The 24,458-nt window shown below is 42.0% G+C and overlaps 1 protein-coding gene and 1 long non-coding RNA gene across 3 annotated transcripts in view; one reads left to right on the top strand and one right to left on the bottom strand.

Annotated features, from left to right (window-relative positions):
• khdrbs3 (KH domain containing, RNA binding, signal transduction associated 3) overlaps positions 1-18,076 on the bottom strand; it is a 37,632-nt gene extending 19,556 nt beyond the window's left edge. For both annotated transcript variants that reach the window (XR_005099456.1, XM_037264343.1), the window contains exons 1-2: positions 17,693-18,076; positions 2,098-2,216 (exon numbers count right to left, since the gene is read on the bottom strand). Coding sequence is in view for 1 of the 2 variants with exons in the window: in XM_037264343.1 (XP_037120238.1) it covers positions 2,098-2,216; positions 17,693-17,783 (210 nt within the window). In the remaining variant the exon portion in view is untranslated. The remainder of the gene's footprint in view (positions 1-2,097; positions 2,217-17,692) is intronic.
• Positions 18,077-23,282: 5,206 nt separating this feature from the next.
• On the top strand, positions 23,283-24,458 carry LOC119130618. The gene is made up of 2 exons (XR_005099476.1): positions 23,283-23,482; positions 24,113-24,458. It is a non-coding gene; the product is annotated as an uncharacterized LOC119130618 (long non-coding RNA).

The following is a 24,458-nucleotide window of genomic DNA, read 5'->3' as shown; positions in this document are numbered from 1 at the left end:
AGTTAGTCGGGGTGGGGGGTTTACTGGATTATAGTCTTTATGTCCTGGAATTTCGCTAACCACCAAGATAAAATGAACTGGCAAGGTGACTGTACTTTGAAAGTAACCCAAGTGCTGTGCCATCACTATGCCAAGCAGCGTCGCGGTGCGTTCAGGGACCCATCAAAGCCAGAGCTTAACACTTGCCAAAACCAATTCAAGTCACAGCCAGAGATGGTCAAAGTGAGACAAAAGACAGGCAAACAAAAGCCTTTCCGCCTTACTCCACGTTTCCTTCGCCGGTGACTTATTCGGCCGTCTCCTTTAACCGTTGAAGTCATCAATTAGCTGGCAGGAGGTAACACACCTCAGCTCACCCTTACCTCTGGGCGCCTTTTGTTCACTGAGCTGATTCCGAGGCCTGCCAATTCCTGGCTGATGGCTTTGAGAGAGGAGCTTTAGTGATTTACCTGCACAGTAACATGTGCTTCAGTATTTTTTTTTTTTATAGTCCCAAAAAAATCTATTGTATATAAACGTTCCAATTTCTTTGCAAAAACGGCAGAAGTGGCCTCCTGCAATCTGGAGTCATTCTGTTAAAATGGAGTGATGGATATTTCATAATTACCTTATATGGCCACTTTATAGCCATTAAGACTTTTCAACATAATGTGATTCCCCGCCAGGGCAAGATTGCCCAAAATATGGTTAAATGTAGCAGCCAATGCTTTCCACATGTATTCGAAAAATACCTCTTCACTTTTATAAAAATGGATCTTCCTTTCAAAATTGACTACGCGGTACCTTTAATGAAAACACTATGTTTTAATGATGGCAAATGTGCACTACATTGACATGATTTCCTTTTACATGAGACTGCTTTTACCTACATTAACATTTAAGTTACGCTTGTATGCTTATTTGGATTGAGAGCGACAGAATGAATCTCATGATTAAAATACATCGCATTAACTGAATGTGGACCGTTCGGTGGCTTGCGTGTAATTTCCTCGGTGCGTTAAACAAGGTAAATGACAGAAGCCAATATGTTTTCAGCGCTAATACTAGTCCTCATCTATGAGTTTTCTAAATAAATAAATCCCTTACTGTTTATCATGTCGAAAAATCTGTCCTGTGACTAATGCTTCGGGGGCTTTGCTAATGCTTTTGGTATCATGAGGGATTAGATGACCCGTCTGGACTCCCGTGATGTCATCGTGCTATGGGAGAAGATTGTGGATGTTGGGAAACGGTAGCAATAAAAAAAAAAAGATTAAATTACAAGGACCGACATTTTTTTCGGATAAAAGTAGAGAGTGGGTATTATTTCTAACCAAGCTAAAGAACATTTGATGTTGCTTTGCGAGCACACAGCGGAGATCTTTTCATCATTCATGGAATGTCTTACGGCCCGAGCAGAGTTGTTGTGCTGAGGACAGCAGGACAAGGAGAGTCGAGGGATAAATCACTTGTTACTCCGGGCGGGGAAGAATGCCACACTAGTGGAAATAAACCGCTGGGACTCCTTATGCCTTGCTAATGGGCCTTCTGCCAAGAGACACAGCGTCCATGTCGTAACAGCTTCCACTTTTCTGTACTCGACAGCAAAGCGCTTTGTGAAAATGTCACAAATCAGTAGCTCGCAAATACAAAACTGCAAATATTTATTGGCTAACAGAAAATGCGGCCTGACCTCGGACTCTAATTTTCTATTATGAGGTTGTTTTGGTTGACTGTGGAAAAATCTCTCGAGGACTGATTATTCACCACGTGTGAAGAGAAATCCGTCGCAAGAGTGGCTAAAATGAAATCCGCTGTGAGATAATTCCCCTCAATCATAAATTCATAAATATTCATAGAGGTATGAATATGGGGAGACGTCGAAGTGGCATTGATCAAGGTCGCTGTAATCGAGTTGTGAGCGTGAGGAGGAACAATTCCGGAATAGTGTTCCACTTGCTAAGATGTTCTTTTGATATGAGACATTCAAAAACATTCAGGAAAAAACAACAACAAAAATATCAAGGTGGTGTTGTGAGGAATTGAAAACCAAACTGGAGCAGATTTGCCTTGGCTATAAATAAAAACGCCGCGCCCGCGTTCAATATCTCGACTCACTTTAGGAAACTGCTTGACTGGTATCAAAACTTTCTGGCCCAGTTTCATGTTCTTGTTGATGACGACGTCGATGAATTTTTCTTCCTCCTTGCCTTCGTCCTTCTGAATCTTGTCGATTTCTGAAAGAAAAAAAAAAAAAAGTGATGTTTTTAATATGACTTATTACTTTGATGTCATCTTATTTTGATTCCCATAAAATACAATCAATGCAAAAATATGTTGGAGTAAAAAAAAAAAAGAAAAGTTGGTCCCGACAATTTTTTCTTGTAGCGCCGGTCGACTTTGATGTATTGAGAGGCGTAACCTTGAACACTTAATCAGATGGATAACAGCGGCCTTTCAGCTCTGGTAAAATGATTTTGCAGAAAGGGCAACTTGTGAATGCGGGCAAGCAACACGAAAAACAGGAAGAAAAAAATTCCTGGTAACAGAAAGGTTGAGACGGAGGGCAAACTCCATCTCAAAATTGTTTCGTGTGACATAAAAATGATTTAGAAAAAGATGAGGGCAGACCAAGCCTTTAGTGTTTTTTTTTTTATTATTATTATTACTTTTGTGACTGTTCCATATGTCGTGAAGGAGTTTTAGAGACACACTGAAAAGAAAAAGAATAAATAACAGAAGGAACCATTGAAGCACAAAAACGTGGGAAGAAAAAAAAGTTACAGGAATAAAGTCTAAAGAAACATTTGACTGAGTAAAATAAATATAATTTTTTTTTCTTAGCACTTCCAATATTCTCATGACCTCATCTCTTTCGAATAACTGACTTGCATGAGAGTGATGAAAACAAACAACTCCATCCACATTTTCCAATTACACTAAGCCAAAGATGTGCAAATTAGAAGCAAAATAAAATTTTATCAATAAAGCTCCCACTGCATTATTATTGCCGGAAGTAATTAAAAAAAAAAATTCCTGAGTCTCGTTTTTTTCCAAGGATAAAGGATAATTGAGCTATCAGGGAGATAGAGATATCACTTTTATCCTGAGGGTGGAGCAAAGGCATTGTGAGGAAAAAAAAAAAAACCAACAACATTAATATTAATGCATCACCTAGCAACATGTCGAGAGAGATTCCATCTTCTCCGAAATGTTGCTCTCAAAACACTCAGGCTGTGATGTGAGATACTGAGATTGCTTCAGCTTCATTTTGGCCCACTTTTGCTCTTGTCGAGAGAGAAGATTTGACTTATTGAAGAGGAGGCGGCATTTTGCGTCCGAATCGACCTCTCGCTCACCCGCTTGGGATCAGCTAGTGGGGGGCTAACAAACCACATTTTTCTCACCGCCGTTTGAAAAGTGAACTGTGCACAGCCTCGGCGTCTTTAACAGCTGTTCAGAGCGCCTACATGAGCATAAAGCGCCTGTTGTGCTGTATTTTTTAATTTTTTTTCCAGGAAACTCTTTACCCACTGCAAATATTCTAAGATGGCCGCTTGGAGATGCATGACAAACACCTTCAATGAATGAGCCTCTTAAAATGCTAAGCAGCGACAAAACAATCAATAAAAAGCGATGAAATTGTCTCCATCGCTTAATCCACACGTGTCAAACTCAAGGCCCGGGGGCCAGATACGGCCCGCCACATCATTTTATGTGGACAAATTGTGCATCAAATTCGTGTGTCATTACTAGAATTGCAAATTGTCTTCACTTGTAATCATATCTTCTTTTTTTAAATTTGACCAGTTTTTACTCGTCTGATTTGAAAACGAGTTATTTGTCGGTTTGTTTTGTAGCTTTTACTGTATATAATATGAGGTGCTCATACATTTATTTCATAATGGCAAAGCTATGACAATGCGGCACGCGAAAAAAACGAGTTTGACACCCCTGGCTTAATCAATAATAATTTCGATAAAATCGATTCATCGTTAAAAATTCTCCAAATCCTCAAATTTTCCGAATACAAAAAAAAATAAAAATGTGAATGAACATAAAAATCCTCAGGAGGTGTGTCAGAGTCCACGTTGTTGTTCAATGTAGCGGAACTGACTGGCGCTTTACAATTAGTTGCAGATCCAAAGTGTTTCATGGCTGCATTACGGGTTCAAACTAAAGCAGAGGGCCTGTCGTGTCTTCTGGCCACGTCTGCTTCACGCTCAAAAAGCTTTCAGCAGCAATAAAGGGTTAGAGCTGCATTCATGATCTCTTTGGTTGAAAATAATTTAAAAAAACAAAAACATCTGACATTTCAATTAAGCAACACAGCGTGATGGTGTGTTTTTTTTGCCTTTGACGTTAAAGTGCCGTTACATATGTTACCTCCCGGCCATGTTGCTCTCACTTCTAATCACGCAGCGTGACAAAAGTGACACGTTATTTTGTTGTTGAAACGCTTTATCAAAAAAATAATAATAATTGAGTCCAACGTAGGAAGACAGTGAGTTGCAACCACCAGCAAATGTCTCCGGTAGAGAAAAAAAAAAAGTCTCAAATGAAACACGGCACAGAGTTGATATGTTAGTCTTTAGTGAATCTGATGCCGACAGACTCATTACTTTGTTTTGCAATGGAGCAGAAATGTCGCATTTATTATTCATCTGCAGGAAAAGATATACCTTTGTACTTAGCTCTAGGGGAGGGAGAAAAAAAATATACACATATGCTGTCTGGACTACAAGCATACTTTTTGAACCCAATTATTAGCCTGCTAATGCTAATTGAGAATTTGTTGGAGTTATTGAAAGAATGCACTACTTGGCTGCGACCAGCAGAGGCGCTGTTTGGTAGTCGCACTTAGTTTACTCGCTGAAGAAGAAGAATTTTTTGCACATTTTCAGGTTTAACTGTTGAAGATATAAAGAAATGAAATAAAAATATTGATAAAATAATATTATTTAAAAATATGCATATGAGATTTAGATTTCCAAAGGCGGCAAACTAATATATGCACAGCATGCGAGTAAAGCAAATGTTTTCAAAGTAGTGAGATCATACATAAGTTCATTACAGGGGAATGGAAGCTGTAAAAAGCTCATTAATGCTACACTCGAGTGTATTTGCATAAGAGGAGGCTTCCCCGCGTCTCGATAAATTACAACAAACGAGCGTTGGTGTTTCTGTTGTTTGCTGGGCTGGCGCGCGCCAAGGCTCGCAGGCAGGAAGGTCAGCGCCAGACACAATTTCCCTCGCACGCATCTCAAAAGTGCCGCCGGTGCCAGCGCGTGCATTTTGTGTAAATCACACAAAAGCGTAAACTCTCACCCCAAAAAAATAAAACTGCCCAAATTTGAATTTGACTCCAACTCTTCCAATGCCTCCACAAGGTCAGGCTGGCAGCAGGAATTCGTCTCACCCCCCCCTAATCTGGAGATTACATTCGGGGAGACCCTCCCTCCCTCCCTTCTTCGCTTCCCTCGTTTCACCGCTCTCCCTCTCTCTTTCTGCAGCACTGCCAGACTGGCTCTCGACTGCGAGGTAACGAGCCAAGACCCGCTTACAGTGTCGAGATAATGTCCGAGGATTAAGACGGAGAGCCCCTTGAGTGGTGCCTCCTTCATTTCAGTCTGCGGCCTGTGAAGTCAGGGATCCATCCAGCTAATAACAGACGCCATTGTCAGCCTTCTAAATAGCGAATGGGTGTGGAAAAAATATGGTGATTCCATTTTGGGAACATTTCTCCTTCACGTATGCCAAAATGGCTCCCGGCTCGATGCTCCAATGTTGCATCATAGGGTCGACGTTATTTGATCATTTTGATAGTTGCCGGGTGAATTCATTTTGGCACTCGTTCGCTTGAAGACACACTTTGGCGAATGGGATTATCCAAAGTGTTCTCCACCTGCCAAAAAATTCTTGCGACTCATGCACCAAATTTTGAGAAGCAGCGGGGGAGATCATGGGAAGCGAGCCTCTCCTCGAGGTGTTAAAGTAAAAGTTATGTTGCCAGGAATCTGAAAAGTTCTGCTAAATTATCAAGACCAGCGTGTCTAACATGCCTCCTCGTACTTCTTGCTACATTTAAGTCTCATTGGAGTAAAAAAAAAAAAGTCAACTTTGAAATTCTGAATGTGAAATTAGCTCGTTCCTCAGGCGTCATAAATAGGTTTATGCTATTCCAACAGTCCTGATCCGAACACAGCTTCATCAAATATTCCCTTTAAAGATGGTAAGAAATGAAAGTCCTCCTCTACAACTGAGACCTTTTAGATTTCAGAAACGGCGAGTGTAAATACTGCACAGCGATCATGGTGGACGGCTTATTCGGAACTGCAAGTTGAGTGAACTTACATTGAAAGAACCAACAAAGAGGTGCCTGCAGTCTATTTTGAAACAATTATGCTTTGTATTAAAAAAAAAAAAATAGTGTAATGTTAACCTACAGTAGATATAATGAGCAAATGCAGAGCTGGACTCCACAAGCGGCCTTTGGTGACCAATCACTGTCTCCGTTAAGCACAGCACCGGCAAGCCTCCGCCGCTTTGTCTTCATTAGACTATCAGCGCACCGCCGTGCACAACAAAACAGCAAGGCCAGAAGATGCTTAAGTTCTGGATGGGACCAAAAAAGCAGGACTTTTTAATAATAAATCATCCACACAGTTTTTTTTTGGGGGGGGGTAAAGAAGGCCAAGTCATTGTACAATTAAGCAGCACTGATGTTTATGCTTTCAGTATCCTTCCCTCTAATGAAGTTACACATAAAAACGTCGTTAGTGTGTGAGAAGGGGGCGGGTTGAGGATGGGGGGGGGGGGGGGGTAAAACCGTGGGGCTTAATGAAGATCATTATCTCGACCTCAGCGTGGGCACTTTTATCAAGATACACGCTGGAATCATCATAATGAGCGGTTACTCCTTCACTTTCAAAGTCAAGCTTTAAATGGCGGCCCAAGTTGGACGAAGCCGCTGGGGGTTGAATGTTTCGCAGAGATGCTTAATAGCCGTCCGTCCGGCCGTCCGTCTATCCATCCATCCATCCATCCATCCATCCATCCAGGTGCGATGGTTCTCAGTCGCAATCACACCATCACAGAAGCCGGGAATTGAACCAACGGCCAGCTATTGCGCAATCGGCCACCTGATATCTCGACTTGTCCCGACACCAATCAAACGGAGAAGAATAATGGAAGAAAAATGTCATTTCGCGATACCGTGAGAACAAATGACAACCATTTTTTCTCATTTCCAGTATTTTCCTCCACATTTCCTTCTCTCCCGAAACTAAAACAAGCTCAGACAAGTCCTGTTCCTAACCGTGCCAAATCAATTACGTTGTCGCTCTTGCATGCGAGAGAACAGCAAATCCTGGGAAAAAAAAAAAGATCAATATTGCAAATGAATTAGGGTAGTTAGATGTTCTCCATTGGCGTGATGTTAAGTCAGATTTGCTCGAGGTGGCTTTGACACCATTTCTAAATTGGCTTTACAATACACAACATTTTGTTTTACTGCGTGTTTTATTGACAGCTGGGTCATGTCAAGCCTCCAGCTGTCCACCCAATGTTATTTATTTATATAGTGGTCCACAAAAAAAATAAAACACACAACGCTAAATCGCTCAAAGCTGCGTATTGATTACGGATTTTCTGGATCACTGGCTTGGAAGTCGTCAATGTGTCAATAAACATTTCTCGAATTAGACTACTTGCTGAATTAAAAACTTTCTAATCGGGAGACAGATTTTTTTTTTTAAATGTTCCAAAGTTGACTCCAGCTTTTTTACACTTCACGGGTGTCGCTAAATTCCAGACACAAACCGCCGTGAACAAAAATGAAAGATAGCCGCAGTCGACTTTTATCGCTTTACGAGGAACACAAGCAGGTAGGTCGATGAACGCAAGTATCTGAAACGTTGGTGATAAAATACGCCTCTTAATCAGATGACGTTTAAGCAGACATGAGTGAATGTCGGGAATCGAACCTGGAACCTCAGAACTGCAAGACAACTGGTTTTGCCTCCGACTGAAAAGTGCTGAATAAAAACAATTTCATGTGAAGCTTTTTAGAGGCGAGTTAAAGGAAGAGAGATGTTGGAAGAGAGCGAGGGTGGAGGGGCGGGCAGCGCGAGGCGGCTGGGTCGGGGCTGATGGATTACACCGGCTCCCTCCCGGGTAAATGGACACGGCCGCTCCTCCCCTTTTTCAACAAAGCCCCAGCCGGCACCGTCATTGAAACGTCTCCAAAGATGGTGGCGAACACCCAGCCGAGCCGCTTCATCTGAGACGGCCGTGTTTTCCGAGGCGAGAGCTGCAAAAAATCTTTTTTTTCTCCACAAATGTGATATCCTTCTTGTCCGCTCATCTAATCTCACGTGTACGACAAGAGCGAAGCAGACGCTCATTGATTGAGTCAAGACTAATTGCACAGAGAGCCCGTATTCTTTTCATAAATGCTCAATACGAACAGAAGTATTTGGACATCTGATCATTACCACCTGCCTCCGAAACGCTTTCAAGGGCCGAGACGGCGATTAAAGGTCACGCTGCTAAAAGGCTAAATAAATAATGAGAGGGAGCATATCAACAAGCTTTAAAAAGTCCTCATCTAAGGCCGGGAATCGGATACTTGGTATCGGAGTACCCACACATAGTTCAACAACAGTTTTTGTCATTTATTATTGGAAAATAATGATATTTTAATTAAGGTGCAAAAAACTCCGATCATTGGGTAGCAGTTTACTACAAGTAATAATGGACGTCATGGTGCCTGCTCTCTTTGTAATGTCCTTCAATTAGTGCACCTAATTGTCACTTACAGTTTACTATTAGCTCTAATTTTGCAGGAGAGCTTTCAGGAAATTAGATTTAAAAGGCTGAATTGTCTGTTTCGGTGTTGGGGCGACCCGACTGATGGCACTAATGGGAGATTAATTGGCTGTAATTTTGGAAAATAACCGGCCCTACTTAAATCCATGATTGGTCACCGTATCTGGTTAACATTTTGCAGCGGGTTGCCAAATGCCAACAAAGGTTCTCTATTTTACGCTGCAACTCTGCTTGATTAAATTAATTGTGAGTGCTTAGCGGCTGAGATAGCGACGGTTTGTTAATTCCAAACCTCGCTGACGCACTTCATGCTTTCCTGAGTAGAAAGTCGGATTTCCTAAAAATGGACGCCGGCTAAGAAAGTGATTAAAAATACATAGGTTCAAAAGTCCAAATAGAACTCCTACGGTCAAACAGCTCCTGGTTCCAACGAAGCATTGGACATAAAGCCAAGGCCATTTGTTCACCATCTTTATTGAGGTGATCAAATTACAGCGCATTCTTTATTTGCGCAGTGGATTTCTCTCGCCTTTAATTCGTTCCCATAGGAGACGATATGAGTGATCAAGTGCTGGAAAATAATGGCTGCATGTTACCGGACGCAGCCTGCGGGCAGAGATTAAGGAAATGAAAAAGGAGTTTGCCGAGTTCTTTGCGTCGCTCATGCGGTTTTCATTATCGACCGCTCGCCGGAGGGGATGACACTCGCAGCACCTGCACCGATTTTCTCTGGAGGCCAAACAATCAGCAGGGCAAAAGGTATAAAAAAAAATATGCATACAATAGTTGGACTGAAAATTTATATATTACATTACATATATCATGGATGGCAACATTTTTTTTTTTAAAGAGAATTGTCCAATTCTGCCATTTGAAGAATGAAAAATCGGGAAAATGCTTAGTCAGCTCGTTTTATTTTATTGCATCACCCATGGCTGTAAGACCTTTCAAAAAGGTGGATGATGTGACCACAGTCATTTGATTTTGTGAAGTCCTAAAGGCTTTTTTTATAGCCAGCGTGCAAATCACAGGCAGCATATAATTTTTTTTTTTTTTATCGGAGTAAATTGAAGATGATTTTGGGGTGCTTTTGCATATCCGCGCTCAGGTCGACGGAACTCCAACAGATTGCGCAACGAGTGACATCTTCTGCAACCGCAGATACCGCCGAGCTGTCAGAAAAGATGAAAATATGCCTAGCTTCATTTCGTACTTTGGGAATCTTGTGGCGAGAGGTGCCAGGTAAAAGCTAATAGATGATTCTGGGCCACAGTTGACTCAGCAATGCCGCCAGCTGTCTCTCTAGGGCGCATCAGTTTGATGACAATCTTGCCAGGGCCGTAGAGGGCAAATAGAGGACCCGGGGGGGTTGGGGGCGGGGCATCACCTTCATGCTGGGATTGCAGTCAACAAAATCAATTTTGTGATTATTTAACAAATAGAGGCAGAATGTTGCATTTCAACTCATATTGCCGACTTCCCCGAAGATCGACATTCGAGTAGCACAATTTGCTAAATAGTGGCACCTTGAGATATGACTTTAATTTGATCCTTGACCTATCTTTTCGTGAAATAGATTAAATTTCATAAAACGCGTGTAACCCACACGAAATAACTTGTTGATCCAGTTTTTTTTCTCTCGCAATTATTTGCATGAAAGTAATCACATTTTATTTCCCCAGCTAACCGAGGTTCCAAATCCATCTGGAGCTGTCAGTCCAACCCGGCGTAAAGAAACATCCGGCAGCTTCACTGACTGACGGAGAGGAAATTGAAGTGTCACGTCAACATTTTAACGATATTCCGTGGCATGTTGTCAGGCATTGGTGTGTCGCTTCCATCGAGTTATCCCGAAATGAGAGAATAACAAGAGGAAAAGGTGTGTGTGTGTGGGGGGGGGGGGGGGGGGGGTCTATCGGAATAACAAGGCTTGTTTTCCCATTTGGGTGCATCTTAACCACTCATTGCTCCCTTCAATGTCCTACCGAGATGTAGGCCACCACTCTTAGCGGGGAAACGCCGCGTGAGAGTAATCTTTGACAACGTTGTCAATGTCAGAGCAGCAACCTGAGACGTGCATATGAGCAAATATGGCTGTGAAAATGAGATGGGGTGGGGTGGGGGGGGGGGGGGGGGGAGCTGAGTGCTGTACATCGTCTTCAGGCTGACAGTTCACACCAAAGATGCAGCTCCGTGTCATCAGAAAGTGCGAATTCTCTCTCTCACACCAGAGCGGAGAAATGCACAACGCCTGCGAGCATCACCCACCCACTGAACATCATTAGCATTGCGGCTCCCGACTGGCAAAGACACGAAGATGCCCATGTCAAGTTCCACCAGGCTCCGAGGCCGCTAGTTCTGTATTTCGCTGGAATGCAATTTTGCCAGGTTAACGGGCTTATTTTAAATCTGCGCCGCCGCATCTGGGTCGGGAGTAGAACGAGGTAAAAAAATAAATTAACGCTGTCTCGCCAAGGTGCGAAATGAGCTTTTAAAGTGTACACATGCCAACTGTGGCTAGGTGATAATGGAATCTCAGCAGTGAAAGGTCAGACTCATTTTATCCGCACTGTTGGGACAGCAGTCAACTTTGAGCCAATTGGAATCGTGACACTAAATCTTTTTCACTAACAAATCAATATCAACAATATGGGACGATTAAGCTAACTAAGTTTACAATTTAAGCTTCTTTGCCGGAAACAGAAAACTCTCGTCTGTGTCAACACCAGAGAGTAACAGCTGGTTTATGAGCTCCCTGGAAGATGCCGTTAGACAACGATCATGGCCGCCGCTCACTCAATAACACAGCTGTTGGATTCAAAGTGTCTCGACTGGATCCGGCCCTTGATGATAAAATTTCCATTTTAGGAGTCTTTTAAGGTGCGATTTTACATGTATATGAAAGTTTGAAAAAATTTAGGGGGTCACTGGTAGTAGCATAGTTTGCACAGGGGCTGAGTTTTATGCAGCTGGTGTGGAATGAATCCAAGTCACCAAACGCCCAGGGTGCAATTTGCACTAGGTCAGCTGGAAATGGGCTCTGACCCGAAACCATCCATCCATTTTAGAGACTAATTCACATCTTTAGGGGCATGTTTTTAAGTTGGTCACTTTCCCCGAAATAAATTAAAGGAGTTAGCATGTTTTGTGTTAGCATGTTACCGTCTCAAATCGTCCTGTAATGTATTTAAATCGAAGCGCTTATCGATAAATTGCTTCAACGGAAAAATCCTTGAGAAGGTCACGGTTGCTTAGACGGATAGTACAACCGATGAAATCTGTGAGAAAAAAAAATGGAGATGGGATTAAGGGACGGATCAAGTTAGTCCCAAGTCAACAAGCGACAAGTTTTTCTCTGCATGCGTTCAAATAGAACACAATAGCCATAGGTTTTCCAAGCAGCAGATCAATACAGGCAAGTCCGGAGAAACATATCCAGAGAAACCATTCGATAACTCCGAGCTGAACCTGACAACTGGATTGCTATTCATCTTCCATTACAAGCCACGGGCCAGCAGCCACTACAAGTCGTTTGGTGACGGCTATTCGGGTTGCCACTGACGTGTAGGCCGGGAAAGTGGATGGATTTTTTTTTTGTGTGTGTGTTATTGCTGCCGTCATCAGATGCGGTCCATTTAATGTTACAAATGACAAATTCCACTCTGTCGCCACAACAGTTTTTCGTCCGGAGGTGTTTCCCTTCATTGCATTGGCAAGGACAGAGCTAAAATATTTAATAGCGACGCTCCTATTGTGCACAGCTGCTCCTGCCCTTAAATACGGAAGCGCTCAATCATGACAAGAGGATCCCATGTTGGAATGAAATGGGTCATATGATACTTTAAATAAATATGATAATGAGGCAGACAGTAGCGACTAGCCCAAGGGGGTTATTTGTGATATGCAACGGGAGGAGTAGGTAGGCCTGAATACGCTTTGCTCTGTTTATGTGTAAATGAGATTTTGGTGTCAACTTTATTGGCGGGAAGAATATTGCACAAATCAACATGATTACCACACTGACTCACAAGGAACGGGTTCCGTGTGACAAATGGAAGGTGCGTGACACTCGTCGCCGTCAGCAGGATGACAATTACCCCTTGCGGTGCGACCGCAGGTACGCAAAAGGTGTGGGGGGGGGGGGGGGGGGGTTCTTCTGGCAGCGAGATCAATGACACATGCAGTGCAAAGTGTCCCGCTGTCGTGCGGAGTCCCCAAATGGAAGTTGAGTCGGAAAAGGTCAAGCATGTAAAACTAACACTTAACAGGAAGGTCATGTTTTTGGAATAATATTTGCTTGTTGATTAAAAAAAAAAAAAAATCACAGCTGTTTGTTAGCTTCGGTCAAATTTCTCCAAAAAAACAAACGCAGCAGCAACCCAGTCGTGTCTCCTCATGTACTTATCGGCTGTTGCGGGATGAGAAGCTGTCAGTCAATATAACAACCGCAGGGTCTCGTATCAACGTGGCCCATCTTCACACTGGACCAGCCTCTGGTCAGACAGCAATTAAAACCTTTGCTCTCCAGTGGGGAAGCGGGCACGGACCACAGATCTATAAAGTTGATTTCTATCTATTCACCTCCCGCAAGCATCTCATCGACACATTTACTGTGTTGACTTGCCTGCCCGCTGTAATTACACACATCTGCGGCCGACACGTATTACTTGTGGCGCATACGTGTCATCCCATCATTAATGAATGAGGTGTCTGATAAATAGCTGAAAGTTCTGCAAGCGAGAGGGAGGGTGAGGAGGAGGAGTGGAGGGGGGGCGGTTCTAATTTCATAACTGTCGGCCAAGGTGACGGAGATGTTGTGCTTTGCAGAAGGGAAATCAATGGAAGCAATGTTCATCCGTTCATTTTGGATACGGCAAGAACACTGCAGGTATTTAATTCGTCGATGACCATATTTTCCGGACTATAAGGCGCACCGGACTATAAGGCGCACCTTTAATGCATCGTGTCAGATTTTTAATCCTAATCAAATCATTCTCCATTTTATCTTTTTTATTTCAACTTCAGATGCAACAAATTACTTTATAATCACAAAATAATGATCCATAGTCTTTTTGATTCATGATTCATAGTCTTCAGCGGGCCACTTATGATTGATTTCATGACACAATTGTTCGGGCCAGTTTAAATTTATGAATCCATATATAAGGCGCACCGGACTATAAGGCGCACTGTCGGCTTTTGAGAAAATTGCAGGTTTTGAGATGCGCCTAATAGTCCGGAAAATACAGTAATCAAAAAATAATCGATTATTGACATAATCGGTTTCAGGTCTTAAAACTGGCTTTGAAAGTAGTTCACTATTTTTTCCTTACTAGACATTTTTTCCAGTTAATCCTCCAAGTCTTCAAACAGCAAGAAGCAAAATCATTTATTTTGCTGGAAATACGGCAAAATCTTCAAATTCACGTTGGGCCATGGCACTGCAGTAACTAACAATGTGGCTGCAACTCAAAATTTAACAAGCAGACAGAGATGTACATTTTTTTTTCTTTCTTTTTTTTTAACGAGCCTTTTATTGGTCGAAGCCTCGGCAGAACTTTAACGAGACACGCCGCCAAGTGACACGGCGAGCCGGCGGTAGAAGTGTCAAACTCGGAACGGTTCTGGTAATTGTGTAACACGAGGAAAAGACTCCATGACTCCATGCTTGTTATGACGCTCATCTGACCTCGTGTTTACGATTCCACTGTAAGACCTAATGAATGTTTTACAGCTGATTGCAACAGTAGCCGACTGTAAACATAGCAACAACACACATCTGCTTATGTTGTCCCACTGGGAACGTGTAAAATAAATATTTAATAAACTTTTGCTTTAAAGCAGATCCTCACAAAAATTAAGAACATATTGCGTTTGGCATGCTAGTCGATTTTAATGGCTTGGATGGCAGCCTGGCACGTTAAAAAGGGGGGGAAAGTCAACGTCCTTTAAAAAAAAAAAAATCTGCACGATTAGTTTTTAGTATCAGGCTCTTAAAATAGAGTCAGGACAGACAAGGAAGCAGAAGGACAAGGGTCTGGTGGGGAAATTAGCATTTATTCCCACAACTGGTCACAGATTGCTAATCTGACCAAAATATGTCAAATATCCTGTTTGAGGGTGTAAATGATGTGTAGGTAACATCTGTTTAGACAGCAACAGGCTCGGGCAGACGCCGGCTTATCTTGGCCGAGGTGCGGCGCCGCCGTGCCGGCGAGGTGGAACGATAAACATAATTAAATTGAGTTGGATTACACAAAATGGATGGGATCAGTTGGGAAGGCGGAGAAGCTAATCCAGTGCAATCCTCTATAGACGTGCCAGCCGCACAAAATAAAAATGAAGATGCGAAGGGAAGGAAAACGGTGGCTGTCAGAAGGAGATCAAGATGTATTCCAAAGTCAAATAGCAGAAAAAATATAAATGTGTCTGAAGTTGAGTTGTGTGGTTTTTTTTTTTATATGTGTGTGTGTGTGGGGGGGGGAGTTCACATGTTGTCAAAAATGACAAAGTAACACCATTAGCCCACTGCTGCCTTTGGAGCAAGTCAGGTTGGCCAACTTGTCGTTTGGTCGCAGCGGTAATGACAGTGATTAAATCGTGTATGAAATTAGAGCTGAGCTATTTGGCCGCTACCGTAATCTTGGGTCGGATCACGGGACGTGACTATTACCTGGAATGTCAATTGTCCAACATCATCACTCGTCATCCTCCTATTTTTACATCCCATCTAAAATAGCATGGAGGTTGCAAGATGTATTATTTAAGACACTTTATCGCATAACTTTGATTGAGAGTCGACGGCCTAAAGGCGGCTTGGGCAAAATTTGACAGTCTCGACAGCTGAATCCAAAGTAAGCTTTGCACCAAATGGCAATTGCATCCCTGCAATATGTTGATGGATCATTTGAACAACAACGGTGCTCAAAAGCTCTGACTCATGTGCCCATTTCAGAACCATTCAAGTGTGACAACCAGATATTTCAGCTTTAGAGTGACCGTATGGGCCACGATACAAATTTTCGATAATAATGCCGATTACGATATCAGCGTCTCATTAATGGGGCAGCAATTGAGATGAGAACCAACGTGAGCATGATAAAGAGGTGCTATTTGGTTTTCGCAGGTGCCTGGCCTATATTTCGGAAGAGCTGCGCAAACACTCGGGCTCAGCTCGTCTGAATGCAAAGCAGCACGGTGCTCCCTCGTCTGCCCTCTTACAGCAAGTTCACTCCAGCGAGCAGGGGGTCGAGTCTCCTGCCGGCGCTTTCGCAGGGACCAGTCGGGACCGCTCGCTGTGTGGCTCGGCACGTCAACCAGCCGGGGATCGGAAGATCGTTATCGTGCACTGTTTCCCCCCACGAACAAATCGCTATCTCTTCCCTTTGATCCCATGCCAAAGCTGATTTTCCCTCACTTCTGGGCATCCTCACCCACAAAGTGCTCACACTTGAGGCCAAATTTAAGCGCGGCTAAAAATACCCCCCCCCGCTGCTCTGCTGATGAGATGTATAAATTAACCATGAGGCATCTTTCTCCAAAATGAGGATACTTATCTCAAAACTGACAGTTTGAAGCGATTACAGGTAGGTTTTTTGGGGGGGCTGTGAGTGCAAGCCAGCTGATAAAGTTTGGTCCATGCAACTGTGGAATATCCAATTAAAAATGGACATAATAGCTGATCATTGACAAAATCTTGACATATGTTCAAAATATTGACGTAAAGCACTTCCTGCTCGTTTGAGGGACATCTGGAAAGTACTTAAGAGAGAAGAGCCACGCTGGAAAGAGTCCCTGGGCTTCCCCTACTGAATACTCCCTTCATTTCATTTGAAAAGAACTCTCTCCAGACCTGGAATAATTTTATATTCCCCGTTTGTATGCTCTAACTACAGTTCCTCTTGGCAGTAGCCTAACCAAATTGAAAATTCATCAGCAAGATGGTAGAATAAATGAAACAGCGGCGTGTTCCATCTGTTGTGTAAAAGCGAGATAACAGTATTTGCCGCTTTTAGAGTGGTGACAGACTTTTTTTTTTTTCTTGCACTGCCAAGTTGTGCTTACTTCATAAAAGGTCACAGATTGATTTTTCAACTCGCCGTGTTGTCCGGTTGAACTCTTTGGGAAAATCATTTCAGCTCTGAATTGAAAAAATAGCCTATTCATATTATGTACAGGTGGAAGATGAATATAATAGGAAGGAAATTGCCTCAATTTTTTTGGGGGGGGGAGCATAAAAAACAGTTTGGGGAAGCAGAGGCAACACGGGACAAGCTGAGCACATGAAAGTATAAATTAGTTAGTGAATGTTTACACTGGACGTGTTCCTCGTGCTGCTGGTGAGGCGTTCCGCAGGGCTACGCCGAGATAAATTACAACAGTCAGCTATCAACTCGTTTGAAATTTGCTTTTTCACAGCGATGCTAGACAAACTTTCCAAACCCCTTAAGATGTGATCAAAGTGTGTATAAATTTAAATCCGACCTATAAGATGCTGCGTTTTGATCCAACTAAAATAGGACTTCTCGATTTCACCATTTTGCTTTTATTTGGTGATTTTTTTTATTTAGAGACTTTAATAAACATGTTTTTTTAAGTGGATATAAATCTTGAAGCTGACAACCAATCACACTACCAATCAGTGAGTAGAAATTGAAGCCAAGCCAGCTGTATGCCACTACCAATGTGTGACTGTCTGAAAACCAACAAAATTGGAAAAAAGAACCAAAAAGATTGCATCATCTAAGAAGTTATATTAACCCTGGTCAGCTTTTTCCCTTCAGAATTCTGAATCTTCAGTCAATCAGAAGAAATCAATCTTAATTGGATCTGATTAGGTGTACCTAATGAGGTGTCGCTTCCCCGTTGCACGATCAAATCTTACCTTGCTCCAGCAGCCGCAGAGAGTGCTGGAAAGCCGGGTCGAGCATTTCCTTCTCCGCCTGAAGCTCCGGTAAGTATTGTTCGCTCCCCATGTTGTCCGTCCCTGGCCCCCGAAAAAAAATCCTCTTCAGGTGCACTTCGAGGAAAACTTGAGTACGCGTCGAGCGGTTCCGTTGTCCAAAAAGGAGAAGACGACGCTGATATCTGGTGTTAGAAGTGCATTTTTCGTCCCCTCCAGTCCAGGGCTCGCTCGCACGCACACAAATACAAAAAGTGAGGCTAATCGGAGCGTTAATATTGTTGTATTTATCCCATTCGAGTGGAGCTTCACTGTAAGTTCCCCTGCCGTGCTTGCCCTCGCCTCTGTGGGCTTACAGTGTGCCTGAAGCTCGCTCCTGACTTGTCCAGCTAAGCCGCCTTCTGATTGGACAGAGGAGAAGCGGGCGGGGCTAAGCGCAGGAGCTATCCATGGTCCTGAATCGCACTAGCGCATAAGTGGCGCACCTTGATTTTTGTTTTGTGGTTATAAGAAAAACAGCAGTGTCCGGAATAAAATTTTAAAACATAATGAAATAAAGAAATAAACAGCTTTTATATCAAATAAATATATCAAATAAACGTGTAATTATTTAATATTGGTACAAGCTGAAAGTCACAACAATGCTTATATTTTTTACGCTTCAGTTTTTGTATGATCAGTTGTCAATCAATATACTTTGTTAGTAGCGTTGGTGATCTTAATGTTCTCAAAACTTCTTTTATATTTATTATTAGACTGATGACGTCACTCACATGACTGTGGTCTGATGGTCAGCATATTGTACATGATGTTATTTGAGTGTCAAAGCACACAGGTTGCCATTGGGACAGCTTTGCCAGGCCGATAATCCAGCCTCTGTGATTAAGAGCCATAAATCCGATTCAGCGGAATGTATTCCCGTTTTGCGAGGTCAATATGTTTTGAAATTGTACATATATGAAACAGTCAGTGCGTGATGGTGTAAATTAACAACCAGGAGCCTCCTGCATCCTGTAATTGTCCTCTTAGCTTGTTGAAACCATTGATTGTTTGTAATTGGACAGACATGTTGTCAATAGTTCTCAGGCAATCCAATCACCTTCTCGCGGGTCAGCCATGCTTTCCCCACGGCCGTGTTTATGAATTAATGAAAAAGGAAGAGAGAAGGTTGTTTGAGAAAGTGATTGAAAGAACAATGCGATGTAGGTTAGCTTTTTTTTTTATTTATAATCCTGTCAATATTTGTGGAGGATGCTGAGGTAGCCTCAAGTGGGTGGCTATACAGTATCTGTAGGCAGATCAACAGTGGTTACATAATTTTTTTTTCCTCACCTTCATAAAATTCAATTTTGAAAAACAAGACAGGAATATGTACTCTATTTATAAATTGTGATGTGGGAGATATTTCTATTTTAACACAGTGGAGCAGTCTGATCAGAATTTATGAGAGCTCCAAAAGTGCTTGAATGAATACATTCAGGTGCTGAGCGTTCTGGATTAATGAAACTTCAACCACCAGTAGGAGACAACATGTTCCTCTTTATATGTGTAACTTCTTGTCTTGGACTGTTTTCCCCGCTCTCTTCTCACTTCCCTCTGGGGTATACGAGTGATTCACCGCATTATGAATCAGCTTACTTTTTAATCTCTGCCCGAGACCATTAAAAAGCAGCTCAAATGCACTAATCTCCAATGCAGGGGAGCACTTTATTTATAGATATGCTTGCCATCTGTTGCGCCTTGTCCTCATAAACAAAAAAACAAGTCATCGTCTAAGGTGCCGATCAAAGCCCCACCACCCGAAGATATTTTTATTTAAGTCCTACGAGGCCAGAAGCAGCAGTACAACAAATAAGGAATGTCCTGTCAGATCTTTGCCGAGGAAGAAGAGCTTCTACTTTTTATCGGTGTTATTTTCAGCATGGTAAAAAACGTATTCGTCTAATACCCTGAGCCAACCGCCCGCCACTAAACGATGTCAAAAGCTCTGACTTCCTCGATGTGACAAGTTAGGCATCTTGCATGATTAGAACGGACTCACTTGTCTCATCAGTTTTTCAACGCAGTCTGCTAGACTTCAAACTCGGAGGGATCGTTAGATGTCATTTTTGTGGTAATGATGGCCGTGCACTTTCTTTTGGGGGATCTGTAACACGAAATAAATGCACAGTAGCAAGTCGGGGATGCTTTAAACAGCCATTAAGTGACTTTTTAGGCATGACTGAGTTGCAGTATGGGGGTAGTGACAACACTGCTCTCTAGCGGCCAGCTTGTAAAGTAAACGTATAGCAGCAGTAGGTTTAATATGATAAATTATTATTTAAAATTAAGCACACTATTAGCTACATTTAAACTACTGAAACTGAGCTTTAGCAATTTATTACACTTTACAAAGCATCGTTTCTTATGTAACAAGCTCTACTAATCAAAATGAATGTTTTGTATTAAATCACAATTCAGTTGAGTGTATGTGCTGAGAATTAATAAGCTGATGTAATAAACAAACAATTCCACAATATTCTAATTGAAACATCACCATTTTTGGCTTTCGGGGGAGTATTAAACTAAAAATGTGTACGACATACTACTGTGAGGTGCCTCTGATACTTTCCTCATCATAATTAGCTCCATGGGAGTGGCAAAGTTTTAGAAACAGTTGTCAGTGTGAAGCCAGTCACAAAAACAATAATAAATTTAGCGAAATTAAAGCCAGTGTGAATCAAAAGTGGGGATACATATTTTTTGTGAAAGCAAACCGAATGCACCCATTGTGTGTTCTTTTCAGATAAGCAGCAAAACTTCTTTCCAATCTAATAAACTTAAACAAAATTTGAATCTTTCCCTCCAACCCCCTAAAAAAAAAAAATGAAGCACCAACTGCATGCTGTGGTTACTAAACGGCGCCATTAAGCAGTTATTCAGCGCAATTATACTGCCGGGGCTCATCCATCAGTTACATTGATCACGCGTGGTGGCTTTTGACGTGCACACACCCGTCTCCTGCCCTGGAAATGTTGTGCAAAAGAAACCTAATGAGAAACTGTCAGCGGTGCACAGGTAAACAAATCAATGGCGCCTAGCGGTTCTACCAAGGTCATCACGGCTAACACACACAAACGCACTGCAGTAAGACCAAAGAAACTTGGTGCGGCTAAAGCTCTTAGGGTGTGAAGGGCGTGATCAAATTTGGGATTGTAGCAGCTGAAAAGACAATCTGACCTTTAAAAAACTAATTTATAATAAATTCTTTCGACACAAGAGTTACACTCATAAAAGGTGTTCCTAATCATTTCAAATCAGCCCTTCATTGATTTAAAAAGCTGCCTGTGACTCACCTTACATCACATGAAATCTTTATTTATATATCTTTTTAAACATAAATAGTACAAAGCATGTGATCTTCTTGACAGGTTGTCTCTCTGAGCTCATCCAGCAGCTGTCAAGAGGCCCGAGTCGCTATTAGGCCCGGACGAGCACTTTCTGCTCTCCATTAGAACTGTCAGCCTCACTCAAGCATGGCCTTTAATCACTTGAAATATCATTTCACACACCAAATCCTCAGCTAAAGACAAAAGCCGCATCAAGTGACCCCCTGCCATCAAAAATGGAATATGTCCCACGTAATGCTACAAAATTAATATTTATCAACAATGAGGCTGTCATGTATTTTGGAAATCTGATGTCTCATGATGGAACCAATCAAAGATGTCATTTTCCGCCTGTCTGATGTTGATGGAGGAGGAGTGCATGCGACTCGTCCACCGATTATTTCGGAAAGGCTACAACGAGAGCTCATTAACCTTTCTTACATTGTACCTCTTCACCTTTTCAGGGATAATGTCCCGTGCCGCCTTCTCCAGTCTAAGGTGACAACGTCACTTGAGGAGGCCAGATGCTTTGGCTGCCTGCCTTCCCCCCTCTTCCTCTCCGGACTCAATGACCATCGATTGGGCAAGAAGCGACACTGTGTCCCATAGAGGGGGTAAGCAGATACACCTCATTGCCTCCAACAATCATCCGGCCCCTGTAGGGACAGGTCGTGGTAAATTAATAGTGTGCTTGCAGCGACTGGATATGGTTAATGTATTTGTTATTGATGGAGTGAAATAACATGAGTAGCTTCAGCCTTGCTTAACACAAAACATAAATCCTCCAAGACCAATGAGGTTCACGGCGAACGGGAAGTGAGCTGTCCCCAGCTTCCCGGATCTGGGGCACAGTCACATTACTTAGAGAATATTGGTTTAATAAATTAACTAACCTGAATAAGAGGATCAATAGAAAAAAAATAATATGATGTTTTGGCTGCTTTTTAACTCTAAAATTAGAAATGTGATCTGTGCTTTTGAACTCTGACCTCATCCTCCTAAAAAGACTGCTATTTTTGAGTTGAAGGCTCCTTAACATTGTCATTGCTAATATTTCTGTTCATATGTGGCAAAAAGGCCAACAAGAATTGTATGTTACGCTCCAGTGCACAGAGAAAATCACTCTCTCTTATAATAGCTCTGGGCAATTTCAGACCACACAGAACGACAAGGGAATCAATTTTCCTGGTTAGGTTATAGATGGATTTTCTACACTGGGGCTTTTCATAAGTACAAGTGAAGCTATGTCATATGAAATATTAAGAACTCTCAAGTGAAAGAAGAGATTACAGAGCACATATTCCTCTCCCGTGGATCCCAGTGGATGATAATTCCAAACATTTGTTAATCTTGGTTTACATCTGAAGCTCCGGCCTGCTCTCTTGTGGAGAAACGTTGTAATGTTCACAAACAGTTCAACCGAGGTCACGTCTATTTACTTGATTAGATGAAGTTTACCCTGTGCCTTTAAATAACCTATTTTGTAAATCATTATGTCCTTGGGCAAGGTAGTAAGTTACATAATTTTTGCAAGTGGCTTGCACAATGACAAGTCAAGTCCCCTCGGGTAAGTAAGTAATGTGCTCGGGCAAAGGTAATAATGTCAAACCTGTCAAAAAAAAAAAAGTTTTTTTAATTAGGTGGCGAATTGAAGTAAGTGATGCAGAAATGATTACTTATGTCAAGTGATCTAACAGAAAAGCCCTAAAAGCAATGATAATTATTGTAAGAGCCAAGCTGTTGCAAAGTTCTTAGTTTTGAATGTATATTTGATATGATTTTGTATACTGTATACCTGACCCACTAATTATTAACATTTTCTAATGTTATAATTTTAAAGTAAGTGTATAAGGTTTTTTTTACATTTAATTTTACATTTTGAATTTTTCCAAATCGACCAATATTTTCTTTTACGTTTTGACTATTTTTTCCCCTCAATCTTTAAATATGACCCAAACTTCAATTAGTTATTTTTTTATTTTATTTTTTTTAAAGGAAGACAAACAAACAAATGCAAATGTATACATGTATTACTATTTTATTTTGTTATATTGAGATTTCTGTTCAAATTGAATGTTTTAAAGTCGTGAAATGTAAAAATAATGCAAATTTGTCTAACCCAATCATCGCGGTGGTGGGCGGGACTACGTTGCCATGACAATGACGTCAATGTTGGTGTCGAGTAACTATAAGGTCAAAATAAAGGCAAGTGAATGGAAGATGGCAGAGTGTGCGTGCGTGTGTGGGATGGTGGAGGTGGGGGGTGATAAACAACAGGTTGCCCCGGAGTGGACGTGACGTGTCCTGAATGACTTGTGAAAATAACATCAGTGTCGAGTGGACGTCGACACGGCGCAATGAGGCTTTTTACTCGGCCCGGTATGGAGACGTCAGACAGCACAAGGTTGAGGTCACGGAGAAGCTAGCTATAGCTAGCCATTAGCCTAGCACAAGCTAACAGTTTGATTTCTTAGCTTTAAACAACCGCTTCGTGCAATAAAGTTATTTTAAATCGTTCGCTCGCATGAAGAGGAGCATTTCCACGCATTGGCGCATTTAAATGGCAAGTACGCGTGTCTTAAAGTGATCTTTTTGGGCTGTTTTGGCTCAGACTTTGACAGTCGCTTTATGGCCTTTCAAGCTTTTCACAGTTGTTTACATTGTCACGTCACTGCACGCTAGGTCGCGAAATGTTGCGTTTATCTCTTGCAGCAAAAGCGTTTCAAATAAACGCATGTAAACATGCAAAGGTCACAGTCGCAGCTGCCAAGGTGACGGAGAAATGCCTTAAACGACGCCCGTGACGTCAGACTAACTTGATTTTTATTTTTTTCCTTGTGTTTTTTTTTTTAAGTCCAATAGTCCTTGAAATTATGACGGTAAATTTTAAAACGATCATGTAAAATTACAATCACCGTGAGTGTAAATATAAAGACAATAATATAGAACTTGTACAATATATTCAATTAATGTTTCCCTCTTGTAATATGACTTTTTTTCTTGTTACTTTCAAGGTTTTTTTTTCCTCCCCCAGGTAGTCCATGGGGCTGTAAACATCCCCGACTGGAAGCTGTCTTCCCTGCAAAGCTTTCAGTCTGATGTTTGCCGTCGCCGGCTACTTCCAGCCTCCTCCGCCGCCGCCATGGACCAAGACAACTTTTCTTCTCAAATCTGGGCTCAATTCATGTAAACATCCTACACTCAGCTGAAATCCACTGCAGAAACGGCTGAGAGAAGGGTGTTTACGTGCGCTGGCTTGGAACTAAGACCACAAGAATCACCAAGAGCAAGTCAATCCTCATGTCACATCACAAGTTGTGAATGGAATCTTTGTCACCTTTGTGTTTCTTTCATGGGGCATTAAATGATGGTTAACTGAT

The sequence above is a fragment of the Syngnathus acus genome, chromosome 11 (assembly GCF_901709675.1).
Source record: "Syngnathus acus chromosome 11, fSynAcu1.2, whole genome shotgun sequence".
Lineage (NCBI taxonomy): Eukaryota > Metazoa > Chordata > Actinopteri > Syngnathiformes > Syngnathidae > Syngnathus > Syngnathus acus.
Note: the sequence above shows the minus strand (reverse complement) of the source record. Positions and strands in the feature narration are given on the sequence as shown.